A 15,364-nucleotide genomic window follows, 5' to 3' on the forward strand; every position below is an offset into this window, starting at 1 on the left:
GCTTTTGGAGAAACTTCTTCTCAAATATGGTATTCATCACCGGCTCTCTACGCCCTACCATTCACAAACTTGTGGGCAAGTAGAGTTGGCCAATAGGGAAATCAAATCTATTCTTGAAAAGGTGGTGAGTCCAACAAGAAAGGATTGGTCTTTGAAGCTAGATGATGCACTATGGGCCCTAAGGACCGCATTCAAGATTCCTATTGGTGTTTTTCCGTTTAAACTTGTGTTCGGGAAGTCATGTCATTTGCCGGTTGAGTATGAACACAAGGCATATTGGGCGGTTTCAGGATTGAATTTGGATGAGGACTCGGCAAGAGAAAAGAGGTTGTTACAATTGAATGAGCTAGAAGAGTTCCGGATGGATGCCTATGAAAATGCAAGGATCTACAAGGAAAGGACAAAGTACTTTCATGATAACAGAATTTTGAGAAGGAACTTTGAACCGGGGGACCAAGTGTTACCCTACAATTCAAGGCTCAAGTTGTTTCCCAGTAAACTCAAGTCAAGATGGTCGGGCCCTTTCCGAGTAGTGGAACATTACCCATCGGGCGCCGTTTCAATTGTGGCTAAGTCGGGAGATCCTTTTATGGTCAATGGGCAAAGGTTGAAGCTCTTTAATGAGCCGAAATTTAAAGAAAAGGAGGCCAATGCGGTTTGGGATCTCTTCTATCCCACCTACACTTGAATATGAAAGGTCAAGTCGAGCTAGCGACGTTAAACGTAGCACTTCATGGGAGGCACCCCATGTTATCCTTTAAATTCTTGCATTTTTTTTCTTTATCGCAATCTTACTTTGATTCCTTGTGTGTTTTTGATGTGTTTTAGAGTTAGAAATGTGTCTCTTGTGTTTTTGTGAGTCCCTTGATCCTTTTTTTGTGTCAATTTTTCTTGCATTTAAGGGGTGGATTTATTGGTTTCAAGCGGATTAAATTGGGGAGTAATTGTGTGAGAATTGATTTTTATTGCTTAGCAAAGTGTTGGGAAAGATTTAAATTTACTTGGTGTTGTTTTGACTAAGTTTTGGAGTTGTTTGAGCTTGTTGTTGATTGGTTTGCAGAGAAAAAAAGAGTATTTTTTTTTCACTCAGATGACACGGCCAGTGGCATGGCCATGCCACCGGCCGTGTATTTTTGGCCCCATTTCCAGTGGCTATTCCAGTAGCCACTGGAAATTCGTGCCTATGGCCATGTATTTTTTTTTTTTGCCACAATTCCAGTGGCCACTGGAATCTGAACCTTTTTAAGACATGGCCATGTCATGTTTCTAAAAAAAAAAAAATTCAAAATCAAATTTTTATTTTTTGCAGCAGCTTTTATTTCCTTTTCCATGCTTCTTCTTCCCTTTCCCGTGACCCCACTTCCCTGTCATTTCCCTTACAAAATCTCTCTTTATTCCTTGAATCTTCCCCTTCCCAAAACTTATACTCTTCCTTTCTTTAATCCCTCCTTCCACGCCACACAAACACACGCCATCTCTCTAGAATTTCCCTATTCTCCTCTCTGCTGCGTGCAAAAATCTGCCAAGTAGACCAACTTTTGCTCTCATCTTCTTTTTAAAACCAAACAAGCAAGGTGTGATTTTCTCATTCTTTTCCTTAAGTTGTTTTGCTTCTATGTGTACATTGTTATCAGTGAAAGTTTTGAAAGCCTACCTTACTTGTTCGCATCTCTTTGCTAAAATCTTGCTTCAAGACTTTGATTTATGCTATTTTGGGACTTAAAATTGCAAAAAAAAAAAAAAAAAAATAAATAAATAAAATAAAAATAAAAAAATTGCAGAAAAGACATGGCCAGAGATGGCCGTGTACAGTTTACAGCACACACTGCCGGCGAGACACGGCCATGTCTCATATTTCATGGCTTTATTTTTATTTTATTTTATTTTTCCCTTGCTTCCTAATGTTTGAAAGGATCCTCTTGACTCTCCTATGCATTGCTTGTGAATATTTGCCCTCTTCTCACACCATTTTGTGCATAAGCCATTAATCTCTCATCTCTGTTTTTTGTACTTCCCTTGTTCCAATCTTAATTGTTGCATCTTATTAATTGGAGAACAAGTTTGCTGTATTTCTAGATGCCAAAGAAGAAGACAGTGGCCAAAAAGAGCACCCCACAAATTCCGACCTGTCACGGGAGTGGGAATTTAACTTTTCAATCCAATGATGTGAAGGCTCGCTATGAATGCTTTACCAACAAAAAGATTTTCAAGCCTTACGTCATCAACATGGAGGTGCTCAAGGGCTATGGCATACATGATGAGGTTGAGGCATTAATGGAGGCACCAGAATGGAGATTCTTGTGGATTTTAGGGAAGATATCCATGAGGATTTGCTCCATGAAGTGATGGCAACTCTCCAAGTACCGGGAAGTTATGCTCATTCATCTACCAAATGCATCCATTTCTCGGTGGGCAAGACTGCATTCCATTATAGTTTTGATGACTTAAGTGAGGCCATGGGGTTTGATGAAATACAAGACCTTTCTGAAGAAGATAAGAGCAACAGATTGATGGATGTCCCAGATCCTGAAGCTTTTTGGAGGGAATTGACCAGTGGAAAGACATCTTTCACAAGCTCAAAGAGCAATTCCACTGATTTCACCAAGAGGGAGCATAAATTTCTGCAATACGTCCTTGCTCGTTGGGAGAAAAGGGTCTAGTGGAAAGGTTACCAATACGGACCTATTGTGCTTGTTTGGGATTATAAAGAGAAAGAGCATTCACATGGGGTATGTTCTAGGTTGTTTATTCCAAAATCAATACCCCGAGAAAGGAAACTCAATTTTTCTAAGTCCGTATGTCACCCGCCTCATCAAGAATTCCAACAAGGTGCAAATTGTGGAGCCAGTCTTTGGAAAAGTTACTGTTATCACGGATGGTATTTTAAAGAAGGTGTTTCCATCCTCGTCATCCAAGAAGAAAGAGAAGAGGCCTTGACTTAGTGAAGTTGAGGATGAGGAAGAGGAAGAGAGTGAATCAGAAGGAGAACCCGTGGTAGTTGGTGAGGGAGCATCCTCTGCTAGCATGACACCATTCGAAACTCAAGTTCTTGCCCGTTTGGATGCTATGCAACTTGAACAACGGGAACAACGGGTGCATTTTGAAAACCATTTTGATGCTTTGTACACCATGTCACCAATCTTCATGCATACTATCACCCACCCGGGGACCCTGACCAACCCTATGATCCTCGCTACCATGGATTCTGATGATGATTTTGTGAAGCTGGTTCTTTGTTTGGTTGTGGTTTTGGTTATGGGATCGTGTTCAAAACTTTTGCTGCTTTAACTTTCAAACTTTAATTTTCAGCCTTTAATTCTTAGCATGCTTATTAGTCTAGATATTTTGCCTTAGTAGTCTTCTAGTATGCTTCTTTTATACCCCAAGCTTGACCCTTACCCCTTTGTGCATACTATTCTTGATTCTTATTCTTGTTTTGATTCTACATCGGGGGCGATGCAGTCTTTAAGTGTGGGGGAGGGAATAGTTTGGGTGTTTTCTAAAAAAAAAAAAAATTGAAAAAAAATGAAAATTTTGAAACTTTTGCTTGAATGACTCATTGAGTTTTGTGTGAGTAAATTGCCTATCTATGCTTGAAATTGTGATCACTCCCTACTTGTTGGTTTGTGGTTTGTTTGGGGGTGTTTGTTGCAATGCAATTTGTGATTGATGATTTGAGGTTTACCACATGATTAATCTATTCTCTTGCCAATTGCCTTGTTAACCACTTAATAAATGAATAAATTTTTGATCTTGTGTGTTATGCTTTGCTAGTGAAGGCTTATGTGAGATTCCGGTCATGGTTGTTTTGCTAGAACTTGCCTAATTACTCCCCAAGTGAAGCTTAAGATTTGCATGTTTTGAAATGATTTAGGCTATTTTTGTTTAGCCCAAGCCTTTAAGCCTACCCATTAAATATGTGTTTATCCCTAGTTGTCCCCATTGAGCCTTTTGTTTGTTTAATAAGTGCTAAGCACTTGTCCCATCTTTATGATTGTTTTTCCTTGTGTTAACCCTCATCTTTTAACCTTCAACCCTTAGCCAAAAATATTTTCCTCCACCCTTGAGAGAATTGAGCATTTATTCTTTTTCATAGAAGAGACTTTTATTGGAGTTTATTTTGCTAGCAATCTTTTAGATATTTTTGTCTTGGTGTGGGGGGGTCTTGGTTCATTGAATAAGTTGTTTGTTAATTTAAAAAGAAAAAAAATGAAGGGAAGAATGAAAAAAAAAAAAGTGCTGAAAAAAGTGTTGGAAAGAAAAAAAAAATGAAAAGAAAAGGAAGAAGAATAAAAGCTTAAAGTTTGATTCTATTTTGTGTTGAAAGTTGTACTCAATCCCACCTCTTTAGAATGTTGCTTTGTGTCAATTGTAAATTGCTCCTTTGTTTTTAGTTGTCATGTCTCTTCTAGCTCCAATTGTGAATAGATGTGAAATTCTCTCATTTGTTTTATTCCTATACCCCTTCTTTATTAGCCATTCACCCTTAGCCCCATTACAAGCCTAATAAAAGACCTATTTGATCTTAGCATGCATCCTTAGAGTTGAGCTAGTGGGAGTATGAAGGGCAAGCCTATGGAATCTCATTCAAAGCCAAGTTTTGCATAATCTTAACTTAGTATAGTGCACACTTGATCTTCTCACACTTAAATAATTTTGGTGCTTGGTTATTGGCTTGAGAATGGAACTTGTGTGGGATGCTAAAATGATTCTTGAAACAAGTTGTGCTGTAGCAAGTAGGTTTGTGGATTGATAAGTTGTGCAAGTTGGGAGTGTGATCAATTTCATTGCTTGGATGGTGATTTGTCTTTGCATGAGGACAAGCAAAAATTCTAGTGTGGGGGAGTTGATAACACTCATTCTTGACTACTTGTAACCCCTTGTTTTTGGTCCATTTTGTATATAAAGTGCCCTTAACTAAGTGTTAATTGAGACTCATTTGTGTGATTTATTTTCTTAGGCACAATTATTCACAATGAGTAAAGAATGGAGCATTTTGGAGCATTTCAAGTCTATTTTGGAGTCCAGGAAGCAGTGCAAGAAAGAATGGAGAATTGGAGCAGCATTTAAAAAATGGATTCAGGACAACTAATATGGCCGCGTCAGCACATGGCCATGTCTGAAGAAATTGGCATGGTCGTGCCAATCTGAGGCAGTATGCCTCAGATTTTGGGCGAAATTAGACACGGTCGGGGACACGGCCATGTCCCTGGCCGTGTCAATGCGCGGAATTTGACAGCTTTTTATTGAGTTTTGTTCTGCATTTTTCCAGAAGAAGTTAGAACCCTAGAGCAAAAACTCATTCCATTTCACTTCCTTTCATTTCCTTAGCTTAGATTAGTCTAGTATTACATCTCAAACTCATCTTCCAAGCTTGTAATCATGGATTTGAGTGGGATTCAACCACAAAATCTTCATCTTCAATAGAGAAGCTTCTTACTCTTCTTTTAAGTTTTTGTGCAATGTTTATGATATTTTCTTGTGCTTTGTTGTTATTTATGCTTATGAAGTGTGAGTAGTCCGTTTTTGGGCTCGGATTAGGGTGATATTGCCAACCTAGATTCTAAATAGGTGATTATTGCATAAGGGGGAAGATATCTAACCTAGGGTTCATTTGTTTGTGAAGGATTTATGTTGAATCTTGTTAATATTTGGTATGTAACTCTTATTAATTTGCTTTTGGATAGTTTTTCTCCACAATGAAAGTTGGGGGAAGAATTTAAGTCTCTCCTTTCTCTATACCCATTTTCTTTCTATGAAAATATGGAAGAATTGGGGGCCTAAATGCTTATGTGCTTTAAGAGCTAGGAATTGATTCACCATGAAAGTGGGGCAATCCTTGCTCTAATCCTTGTTCATTAGCTTATGAAAATGGCTTTAAGCTAGGATTTTTATGTGTGTTGCCCTTATGTTCCCTTGGTTGATGTTCTCCCCTAATCCCTAAGTTGTTAAAGCATCTAGAAGGCAACATCCCCTAATTTGAGCCCATCTTTTATCATTGTGTTTACTTGTGTTTAAATTGCATTGTCTCAACTAGATTTTTAGCCTTTAATTGTTGACATTACCCAACCATGAATTTGAATTTGCTTGGATTCTTGTGGGTTCCAATACTTTGGTGCCTAGAATTTTAGTTGTCACTCAAGTACGTGCCATAGTCCCAATCCCTTGCGGAACGATAATTTACACCCGTTTACTCACCATCTCTTTCCCGTACATCAGTGGGATGTCTCATCCAACAATGTTTTAAGAGGTGGAGCATCCCCTCCAACGATGTTGTAAGAAGCTAGTACTCACCCGACCTCCCCAAACGTATCCTAAGGGGGCACGAGGTCCGACCTTGCGTACCAACCCCGACGGAAGAGCTCGGTGACTTAGTCCGGCAGGACTCGGCCCAAGCGGCTTGCGCACCCTAATGGGGCACGAGGTCCGACCTCGCGTACCAACCCCGACGGGAGAGTCCGATGGCTTAGTCCGGCAGGACTTGGCTCATGCGAGTAGCGCACCCTAAGGGGGCACAAGGTCCGACCTCGCGTACCAACCTCGACGGAAGAGCTCGGTGGTTTAGTCCGGCAGGACTCGGCCCAAGCGGCTTGCGCACCCTAAGGGGGCACGAGGTCCGACCTCGCGTACCAACCCCAACGGGAGAGTCCGATGGCTTAGTCCGGCAGGACTTGGCTCATGCGGGTAGTGCACCCTAAGGGGGCACGAGGTCCGATCTCGCGTACCAACCCCGACGGAAGAGCCCGGTGGCTTAGTCCGGTAGGACTAGACTCAAGCGGCTAAAGTACCCTAAGGGGGCACGAGGTCCGACCTCACGTTCCAACCCCGACAGAGGAGCCCGGTGGCTTAGTCCAACAGGACTAGGCTCAAGCGGCTAACATAAGGCATTGTGCTAAAAAAAAAAAAAAAAAAACACAATCTTGCCACGCCTTGGCACGTAGCCGAGGTGCATCACCTTAGCGTCTCGGCACGTAGCCGAGGTGCATCACCTTAGCACCTCGGTACATTGCCGAGGCGCGCCGTTTCAGCACCTCAGCAGTACCAAGGAACGACGAGCGGCACCTCGGCCCGCTGACGGGGTGCCGCATTGTGGCACCTCGGCACGTGGCCGAGGTACACCATCCTGACACCTCGGCACACAGCCGAGGTGTGTCTCTCCAGTACCTTGGCGGGTGCCGAGGTCCAGCCCCTCGGCACAAGCCAAAGCCCTTGCAACCATGGTCAAGGAGATGTCGCGGCCATTGCCCTCTGAACGGCCGAGAAACGAAGAAAAATGTTGTGAAACAATGAATCAATATGGGAGAGCTGATTGTCCATTCAAAACACCAAGTCAATACAATGTGCCCACCCCCTAAAGGGGAAACATAAAATGTTCCCACCTCCGGGAGGGGAAGCATGTTTAACGAAGCAAAGACAAAAGGAAGTATCTCCCGGAGGGGAGATATAAAATGTGTCCACCTCGGGGAGGGGAAACATGTTTATTGAAGCAAGGTACAAAAGGACACATCTCCCGAAGGGGAGACATAAGATATGCCCACCCCCCGGAGGGGAGACATAAAATATGCCCACCTCCCGGAGGGGAGACATAAAATGTGCCCACCTCCTAGAGGGGAGACATAAAATGTGCCCACCTCCCAGAGGGGAGACACAAAATGTGCCCACCTCCGGGGGAAAGGCATGTTAAGAAAAGTACAAAGGGGTGGAGCGGAAGACGGAACGCATATGAAAAAGAAGGGAGGACGCCAATCAAGCCGCTATTAAGTCTAATCCTTGAGGTTGGGGTCGGCCGTGTGGGGCTCGGACCCATGGAGTGCGACTCGTGTTTACTCTCCTTCAGTAACGAATATTCGGCCCAACTCACCTCGGCCTCAAACGTCTCACCGCAGCTTAATGCGTCTCACCTCGGTCTCAAACGTTTCACCTCAGCTTAAGACGTCTCACCTCGGTTTAAGACGTCTCACCTCGGCCTCAGACGTCTCACCTTAGCCTAAGGCGTCTCAGCTCGGCCCAAGACGTCTCACAACGGTCCAAGGCGCCCAGGTCCATAGCGAGCTCGGCCTAGGATGCCTCGGCTACAATGGGCTCGGCCGTGGTGAACTCGGCCACGTTGCGCATAGAGGTCGGGTCGGGACATTTACTCTCTTTCGTTGTCGACTTCTCCAATGAAGAGAGTGGGGGACTCATGATGAATATATTATGACCGGAGCAAACCGACCCGGGAAGCGGTGCAATGAAGTATGGAATGGACCCGGGGCCCGGAGGTTGTACCCCGTGCTCGGCCCAAGGTGCCTCGCCCATATGAGCTCGGCCATGTGAGCTCGGCCATGGTGAGCTCGGCCATATGAGCTCGGCCACATGAGGTCGGCTAGGTGAGCTCGGCCCTATGAGCTCGACCACATGAGGTCGGCTAGGTGAGCTCGGGCCACATGAGGTCGGCTAGGTGAGTTCGGCCACGGTGAGTTCGGCCCTATGAGCTCGACTACATGAGGTCGGCTAGGTGAGCTCGGCCCTATGAGCTCGGCCATGGTGAGCTTGGTCCTATGAGCTCTGCCATGTCGAGCTCGGCACACCCGCGGACCCGGTCTACACCCGGGCGCGGTCAACTCGGAGATCCAACTACCCCCCGATTTAGTGGGAGGCGGTTGGGGGGTTTAGCTCGTATAAAAGCCCCCTTCCTTGTCCTAACAAGGCATGTTCATTATCTTCACTAATTTTAATACACTTCATTCCTAAACTATTACTTTATAGCCATTATTGTCTTAATCAAACCTTGTAATAGCTTATTAGCGATATTTAATACAATTTACGGTCCCTGCGACCTACGGTCCTCGCTACCTTTCGATATCCTCGTGTTACATTTATTTATTTCATATCACGTTCTTATCCGGATTCATTGATTCGGGCCACCCAGGGTCAATTAATTCCATCAGATGGATTTTCACGACATTGTATTAAACTTATGTTAGATTTTTGTATTATATATGGACTTATGGTTTTGTTGTTGTTAAACTTGTGTTGAATTTTTGTATTATGGACTTGTGGTTATTAAACTTGTATTGTTGAATTTTGTATTATAAACTTCTAGTTATTAAACTTGTGTTGTTGGATATTGTATTATGAACTTTTGGTTTTGTCATTTTATGGTTATTGATTGATTGTAATTTTGTAATATGATACATGGATTTGTTGTAATATATTTATGTAGTGCTACTAATGTATTAGGTATATTTTTTAGATTTTTTACATGTATGCTTTAAAAGGCTTTAATATGTAGGCCTTAAATAGGCTCAAAGCCTATTTAGGACATACTTTGAAGTCTTTTTAATGACCTACATATTAAATTGGCTTCAGGCCGGCAATTTATATCGTGCACCAGGGCGCGCATTGCATTGTGCACCCTGATGCAAAACGACGTCGTTTCAGTTTTTTTTTTTTTTTTTTTTTTTTTTTTTTTTTGAAATTTCGCTACTCTGTGTTGGCGGTTAATTTTCTTTTTAAAAAAATCTCATGTTAAAAAATGTACATAATTTTATACTAGAATACACATAATTGTATACATGAATGTACATAATTGTATAACAAAATACACATACTTTAAAAAAGATAATACACATAATCTAACATAATACATAATACACATAAACTTTTAACATAATCCACATAAACTTTTAACATAATCTACATAAACTCTTAACATAATACACATAAATTTCCTGTTTCGGATGTACATAATTGTATAAAAAAATGTACATAATTGTATAAACAAAAACACATAATAACGTCAACTCCCTACATAACTTACCAAAATGACGTCGTTTTGGGAGGCACGGGCGCACAGTGCTATGTGCGCCGTGGTGTAGGATATAATGATTGGTTCAGGCCAGGCCAGGCCAACTGTAGGCTCAGGCTTGAGCCTAACAAAAAGCTTACATACAGGCCCAAACCTAAGCTCAGGCTTCAGATTTTCATAGCATGTTCAGGCCTAATTTTCTAAAGTCCGGCTCGATTCGGCCTATTTCCATCCCTAATTAATGATGTATTTTTATCTTTTGTGTTTTACAGAGTTCCCACTAGAGTTGTTTCTACTCTACCAACAATGTTTCCAACAATTCCTATAATATATTTCATATTTTCATTAACATTCTCATTCTGTTATAATGTTATTCATTTTTCATTTATCTTATGTTTGTTTTGGTACTTGGAGAATATGTTCCTTGGCCCCAAAATACTTCTAATGGCTTGGCAACTTTAATTTTTCTTTTGAAAATGTTGCTGCCCTTGAAGAGTTGAGACCAGCTGATTAACACATATCTGATTTCTAAAATTCTGGTAAGAAATACTGAAACCTCTGCCTTTCTGGAATTTTGGTATAATATATCACTCTCCATTGTTCTCTTTTATCGCTGCTTAATGCCTTAATTTGTTTAATAAGTTATTAACTTGTGTACCAAGACTATGTGGTCTAATGGTATCCGGGTTGGATTTCCATTTGGAAAGTTGTGAGTTCAAGCTTCGGTGGAGGTGTTATTGGTTCTTTATGTTTTAGTAGGTTGAGAAAGTATATGAACAGACACTACATTGTAATAGAGCCAGTAGCATTCTTAACTATGATCTAATGTGATTCAATTTGCCCCCATCATTACTTGATATGGAAAAAATGCATCGTAAGCCTAACTGTTAGAACTAGAAATAGATAATTATATTTTACTTGCCTAATATCTAATGTATTTAACTTTTTATCTTAACGGGAAGAAGGATTTGCCTCCATCCTTACTTAATATGGAAAAAATGCATCCTAAGCCTAACTGTTAGAACTAGAAATAGATACTTAATTATATTTTACTTGCCTAATATCAAATGTATTTAACTTTTGATCTTAACGGGAAGAAGGATAGTAGATTTATTCTGAGTATTTTGTTTCACTTAGTTCACTGTCTGATACTCTGATTAATGGTAATTTTTGCTTTGTGAAATTAGATTTTGGGCAGTAAAATTAGAATGAACTTGTAATAGCTGTAACTTTGTAAGTTTAATTTTGTAAATTTTAAGTTAGTATCTGTTTAATTATTTTGACTAGATTGAGTGATTGACAATTTGTAAATTGCTTTGTATTTTGAATTGTTTCGTCAATTTCTATGTAATTTTTTTAAATTATTTTTAAAATATCTGAATGGAATCCAAAATCCGAATTAGCTAATCCAAAATGCAACATTAATTAACAGCACGTTTGGTTCACGGAATGAATTTTGAGGTAATAGGAATGCTATTCCATAAGGAATGGAATAGGCAAGGAATAGAACAGGAATTGTATTCTATTGTTTGGTTCGCGGAAGGAATAGACTTTAGGAATTATATTACAGTGTTTGGTTGATTTAAGGAATAGAAATGAAATATATTTTAAAAGACATAAATACCCTTATAAAAATATGTGATGGTGGCGATGGTGGTGGCGATGGTGGTGGTGGTGGCGGCGATGGTGGTGGCGGTGGTGGTGATGGTGGTGGTGGCGGTGGTGGTGGTGCTGCTGGGGTGGTAGTGGTGGTGGTGGCGGTGGCAGTGGTGGTGGTGACGGTGACGGTTGTGGCAGTGGTGGTGGGGGTGGCGACGGTTGTGGCGGCGGTGGTGGTGGTGGTGGTGACGGTGGTGCTGCTGGTGGCGGTGGTGGCGGCGACGGCGGCGATAGTGGTGGTGGCGGTGGTGGTGGTGCTGGGGTGGCAGTAGTGGGGGCGGCAGTGGTGGTAGGGGCGACGACGGTTGTGGCAGTGGTGGGGGGGGGGGCGGCGACGGTTGTTGCAGTGGTGGTGGCGGTGGCGGTGGTGCTGCTGGCTGGTGGTTCTGGTGGTGGCGGTGGTGGCGATGGTGGTGGAGGTGGGGGTGATGGTGGTGGCGGTGGCGCAGCGGCGGTGGTGATGGTGGTGGTGGCGACGACGGTGGTGAAATAGGATAAATTTATATATAGGATAAAAAAAAATAGGTTAAAGAAAGGGGTAAAAAAAGGAAATAGATTCTAAAATCTATTCCTGAGCGTTCAATAATAGGCTAATACCGGGGGGGGGGGGGGGGGGGGGGGGCTAGTAATAGCTATTACCTTATTTGAGGTAATAGGCTATTACCAGGAATATTATTCCTGGTAATAGAAATGGTTACCAAACAAAGGAATAGGCTTATTACTGGGAATGTTATGCCATTCCCGGCCTATTCCGTGAACCAAATGGGCCGTAAGCGAATGGATTTAGAGCATCTCCAACCCCTCTATCTCCAAAACACCAAATTTTTCCAGCAAATGTCACATCAGAAGGAATATTCCCAGCATATTCTCACACCAAATTTTATTCATCTCCAACCCATTTACACCAAAACACCAAACTTTTACACTAAAATAATTTAATTTCTCAATTATTAGTTCGAATATAATTAGTTTAATATAATTTAGTTTGAACTTAATTAGTTTAATATAAATTATAACTTATTATGTAAATAATAATTTTTATTAATATTAATTTTTTATAACATTAATTATTTTAAAAAAATCGAATTTAACAATATTTTTGAAAATTGAATTTATTCCAATAATAATATAGCATACAACATCTAGTACATTTCATTATTGGAATTACTATATCGTTCCTACAAATGCTCAATCAATGCATTACGGAGTGCATAATGAGCTTCTTTATCTTTAATTTGTCTATGCCGAGCAAGAAATTCTTGAAATATAATATTTTCATCTCTAGCTATATCAACTTCAGGAGCCAGTGCTTCGTTCCAACCTTGTATATCTGCTTGCTCATCACGTTCATCCTCAATGATCATATTGTGCATTATAATGCACGATGACATTATATCATGCAATACACATTTATCCCAAAAACGTGCCAGTCCCTTGACTATTGCAAATCGTGATTGGAGAACTCCAAATACACGTTCTACGTCTTTTCTACACGATTCTTGCATCATCTCAAATAACTTCTTTTTTGGCCCTCGAGGTTCATGGATTGTTTGTACCAATGTGGATCATTTTGGATATATACCATCGGCTAAATAATATCCTGTGTTGTAGTTCTGTCCTTGAATAACATAATGACAAGGAGGTGCTACACCGTTTGCAAGATTTGCAAACAAATGAGATGCCTCCAAGACATTAATGTCGTTATTAGACCCCGGCATGCCAAAATGTGCATGCCAAATCCACAAATCATAATCAGCTACAGCTTCAAGAATAATAGTTGGTTCTCTACTCCGCCCAGCATATTGTCCAGCCCAGCCAGTTGGACAATTTTTCCAAGTCCAGTGCATGCAATCTAAACTCCCAAGCATCCCTGGAAAACCACGTTTTTCGCCAATTTGAAGCAACCGTACAACATCATTAGCATCAGGTACTCTTAGATATCGCTCCCCAAAGACCTCTACAATTGCTCGACAGAATCTCTTCAAACTTTCAATTGCAGTTGATTCTCCAATCTGGATATATTCATCTGTTGCATCTGCTGGTATTCCGTACGCCAAAATTCGAAACGCCGCTGTAACTTTTTGTAAAGTAGATAAGCCCAGTCTACCAATTCTATCCTTTCGTTGCACAAAATAGTTGTCATGGCCTTTAACAGCATTGGCAATTCGTAGGAACAAATTTCGACTCATTCGAAATCGTCTACGAAACATTGCTTCAGAATATTTTGGATACTCTGAAAAATAATCATTCCATAATCTTCGATCTGCTTCTTCACGATCACGATGAATCACTCTATGACCAAAAGTCGAACCTCCATTGCTTGGGGGTTGATTATCCATATATTCCATGTAGGAAGCTATGTCAAGGTTGTGGCTAGTATATTGGTTAATAATTGTGTTTGTGCTCGTATTGCACTTGCGAGATTATGCTCGGAATCCGATGATGAGGATGAGGATGATGATGAAGAAAATGGCATAGGACATTTTCCAGTGTTGGAATTCATATTTGAATTCGTATGTTTAGAGATAGATGATAAGGGGATGAATGTTCAATTTGTTGGTGATGCATAACGTTTTTATAGGGATAAAAGATATCACATGTATCTTTGGTATAAAAGATATCTGAATTGCTTAGAACCGTTAGATTAGATCACGAAGATCACATCCGTTCATTGGTATGCTTGTCCTTTTCCACACATATTCCAATAAAAGCTATCACATGCATCTTTGAATCAGCTTTTATCTGAATAGCTTAGAACCGTTAGATTAGATCGTGAAGATCATATCCGTTCATTGGTATGCTTGTCCTTTTCCACACATATTCCAATAAAAGCTATCACATGCATCTTTGAATCAGCTTTTATCTGAATAGCTTAGAACCGTTAAATTAGATCGCGAAGATCACATCCGTTCATTGGTATGCTTGTCCTTTTCCACACATATTCCAATAAAAGCTATCACATGCATCTTTGAATCAGCTTTTATCTGAATAGCTTAGAACCGTTAGATTAGATCGCGAAGATCACATCCGTTCATTGGTATGCTTGTCCTTTTCCACACATATTCCAATAAAAGCTATCACATGCATCTTTGAATCAGCTTTTATCTGAATAGCTTAGAACCGTTAGATTAGATCGCGAAGATCACATCCTTTCATTAGTATGCTTGTCCTTTTCCACACATATTCCAATAAAAGCTATCACATGCATCTTTGAATCAGCTTTTATCTGAATAGCTTAGAACCGTTAGATTAGATCGCGAAGATCACATACGTTCATTGGTATGCTTGTCCTTTTCCACACATATTCCAATAAAAGCTATCACATGCATCTTTGAATCAACTTTTATCTGAATTGTTTAGAACCGTTAGATTAGATCGTGAAGATCACATCCGTTCATTGGTATGCTTGTATCTCTATAAATACTGCAATTCGATTTTAGAAGTAATACCACCTATCTTTTGAATATCAAAATCTCTTTACATTTCTTTCTAGTTTAATAGTCAGTGAAATATGTCAAAAGCCTCACGTTCAATCCGAACTTCCTCATACTCAAATGAAGAAGATAAACTCCTTTGTACTATATTTATGGATATTGCCCAAGATCCTAAAAAGGGCAATGATCGCTCTGGAACAGATTTATGGGAACACATTACACAAGAATATGCTCGTATGCTACCGGCACACATTTGTACTGACCGAACTTCAAGATCGATGCATAGTCGTTGGGCAATGATATCAACATCGGTCAGCAAACTAAGAGGATGCATTCAACAAATAGAGAACATGAACCCAAGTGGTGCATCTGAACAAGATATTGTGAGTATCTTGTAAATTTGTGTTATTTTGTTTTTTCTTATTTTTTGTTTTAATTGCGTTGTTTAATTTGAATTATATTTTATTTATAACAGCTTGAT

At 40.5% G+C, this 15,364-nt stretch overlaps 1 protein-coding gene across 1 annotated transcript; it reads right to left on the reverse strand.

The window, feature by feature from the left end:
* Positions 1 to 12,627: 12,627 nt before the first annotated feature.
* LOC109168980 lies at positions 12,628 to 13,788 on the reverse strand. Its single transcript, XM_019317859.1, has 2 exons — positions 13,032 to 13,788; positions 12,628 to 12,887 (listed from the first exon to the last, which is right to left on the reverse strand). Exons 1-2 carry the CDS (start codon positions 13,786 to 13,788, stop codon positions 12,628 to 12,630), a joined length of 1,017 nt encoding a protein of 338 aa, XP_019173404.1.
* Positions 13,789 to 15,364: the final 1,576 nt, after the last annotated feature.

The sequence above is a fragment of the Ipomoea nil genome, unplaced genomic scaffold, assembly GCF_001879475.1.
Source record: "Ipomoea nil cultivar Tokyo-kokei standard unplaced genomic scaffold, Asagao_1.1 scaffold3238, whole genome shotgun sequence".
In the NCBI taxonomy this organism is placed as follows: domain Eukaryota; kingdom Viridiplantae; phylum Streptophyta; class Magnoliopsida; order Solanales; family Convolvulaceae; genus Ipomoea; species Ipomoea nil.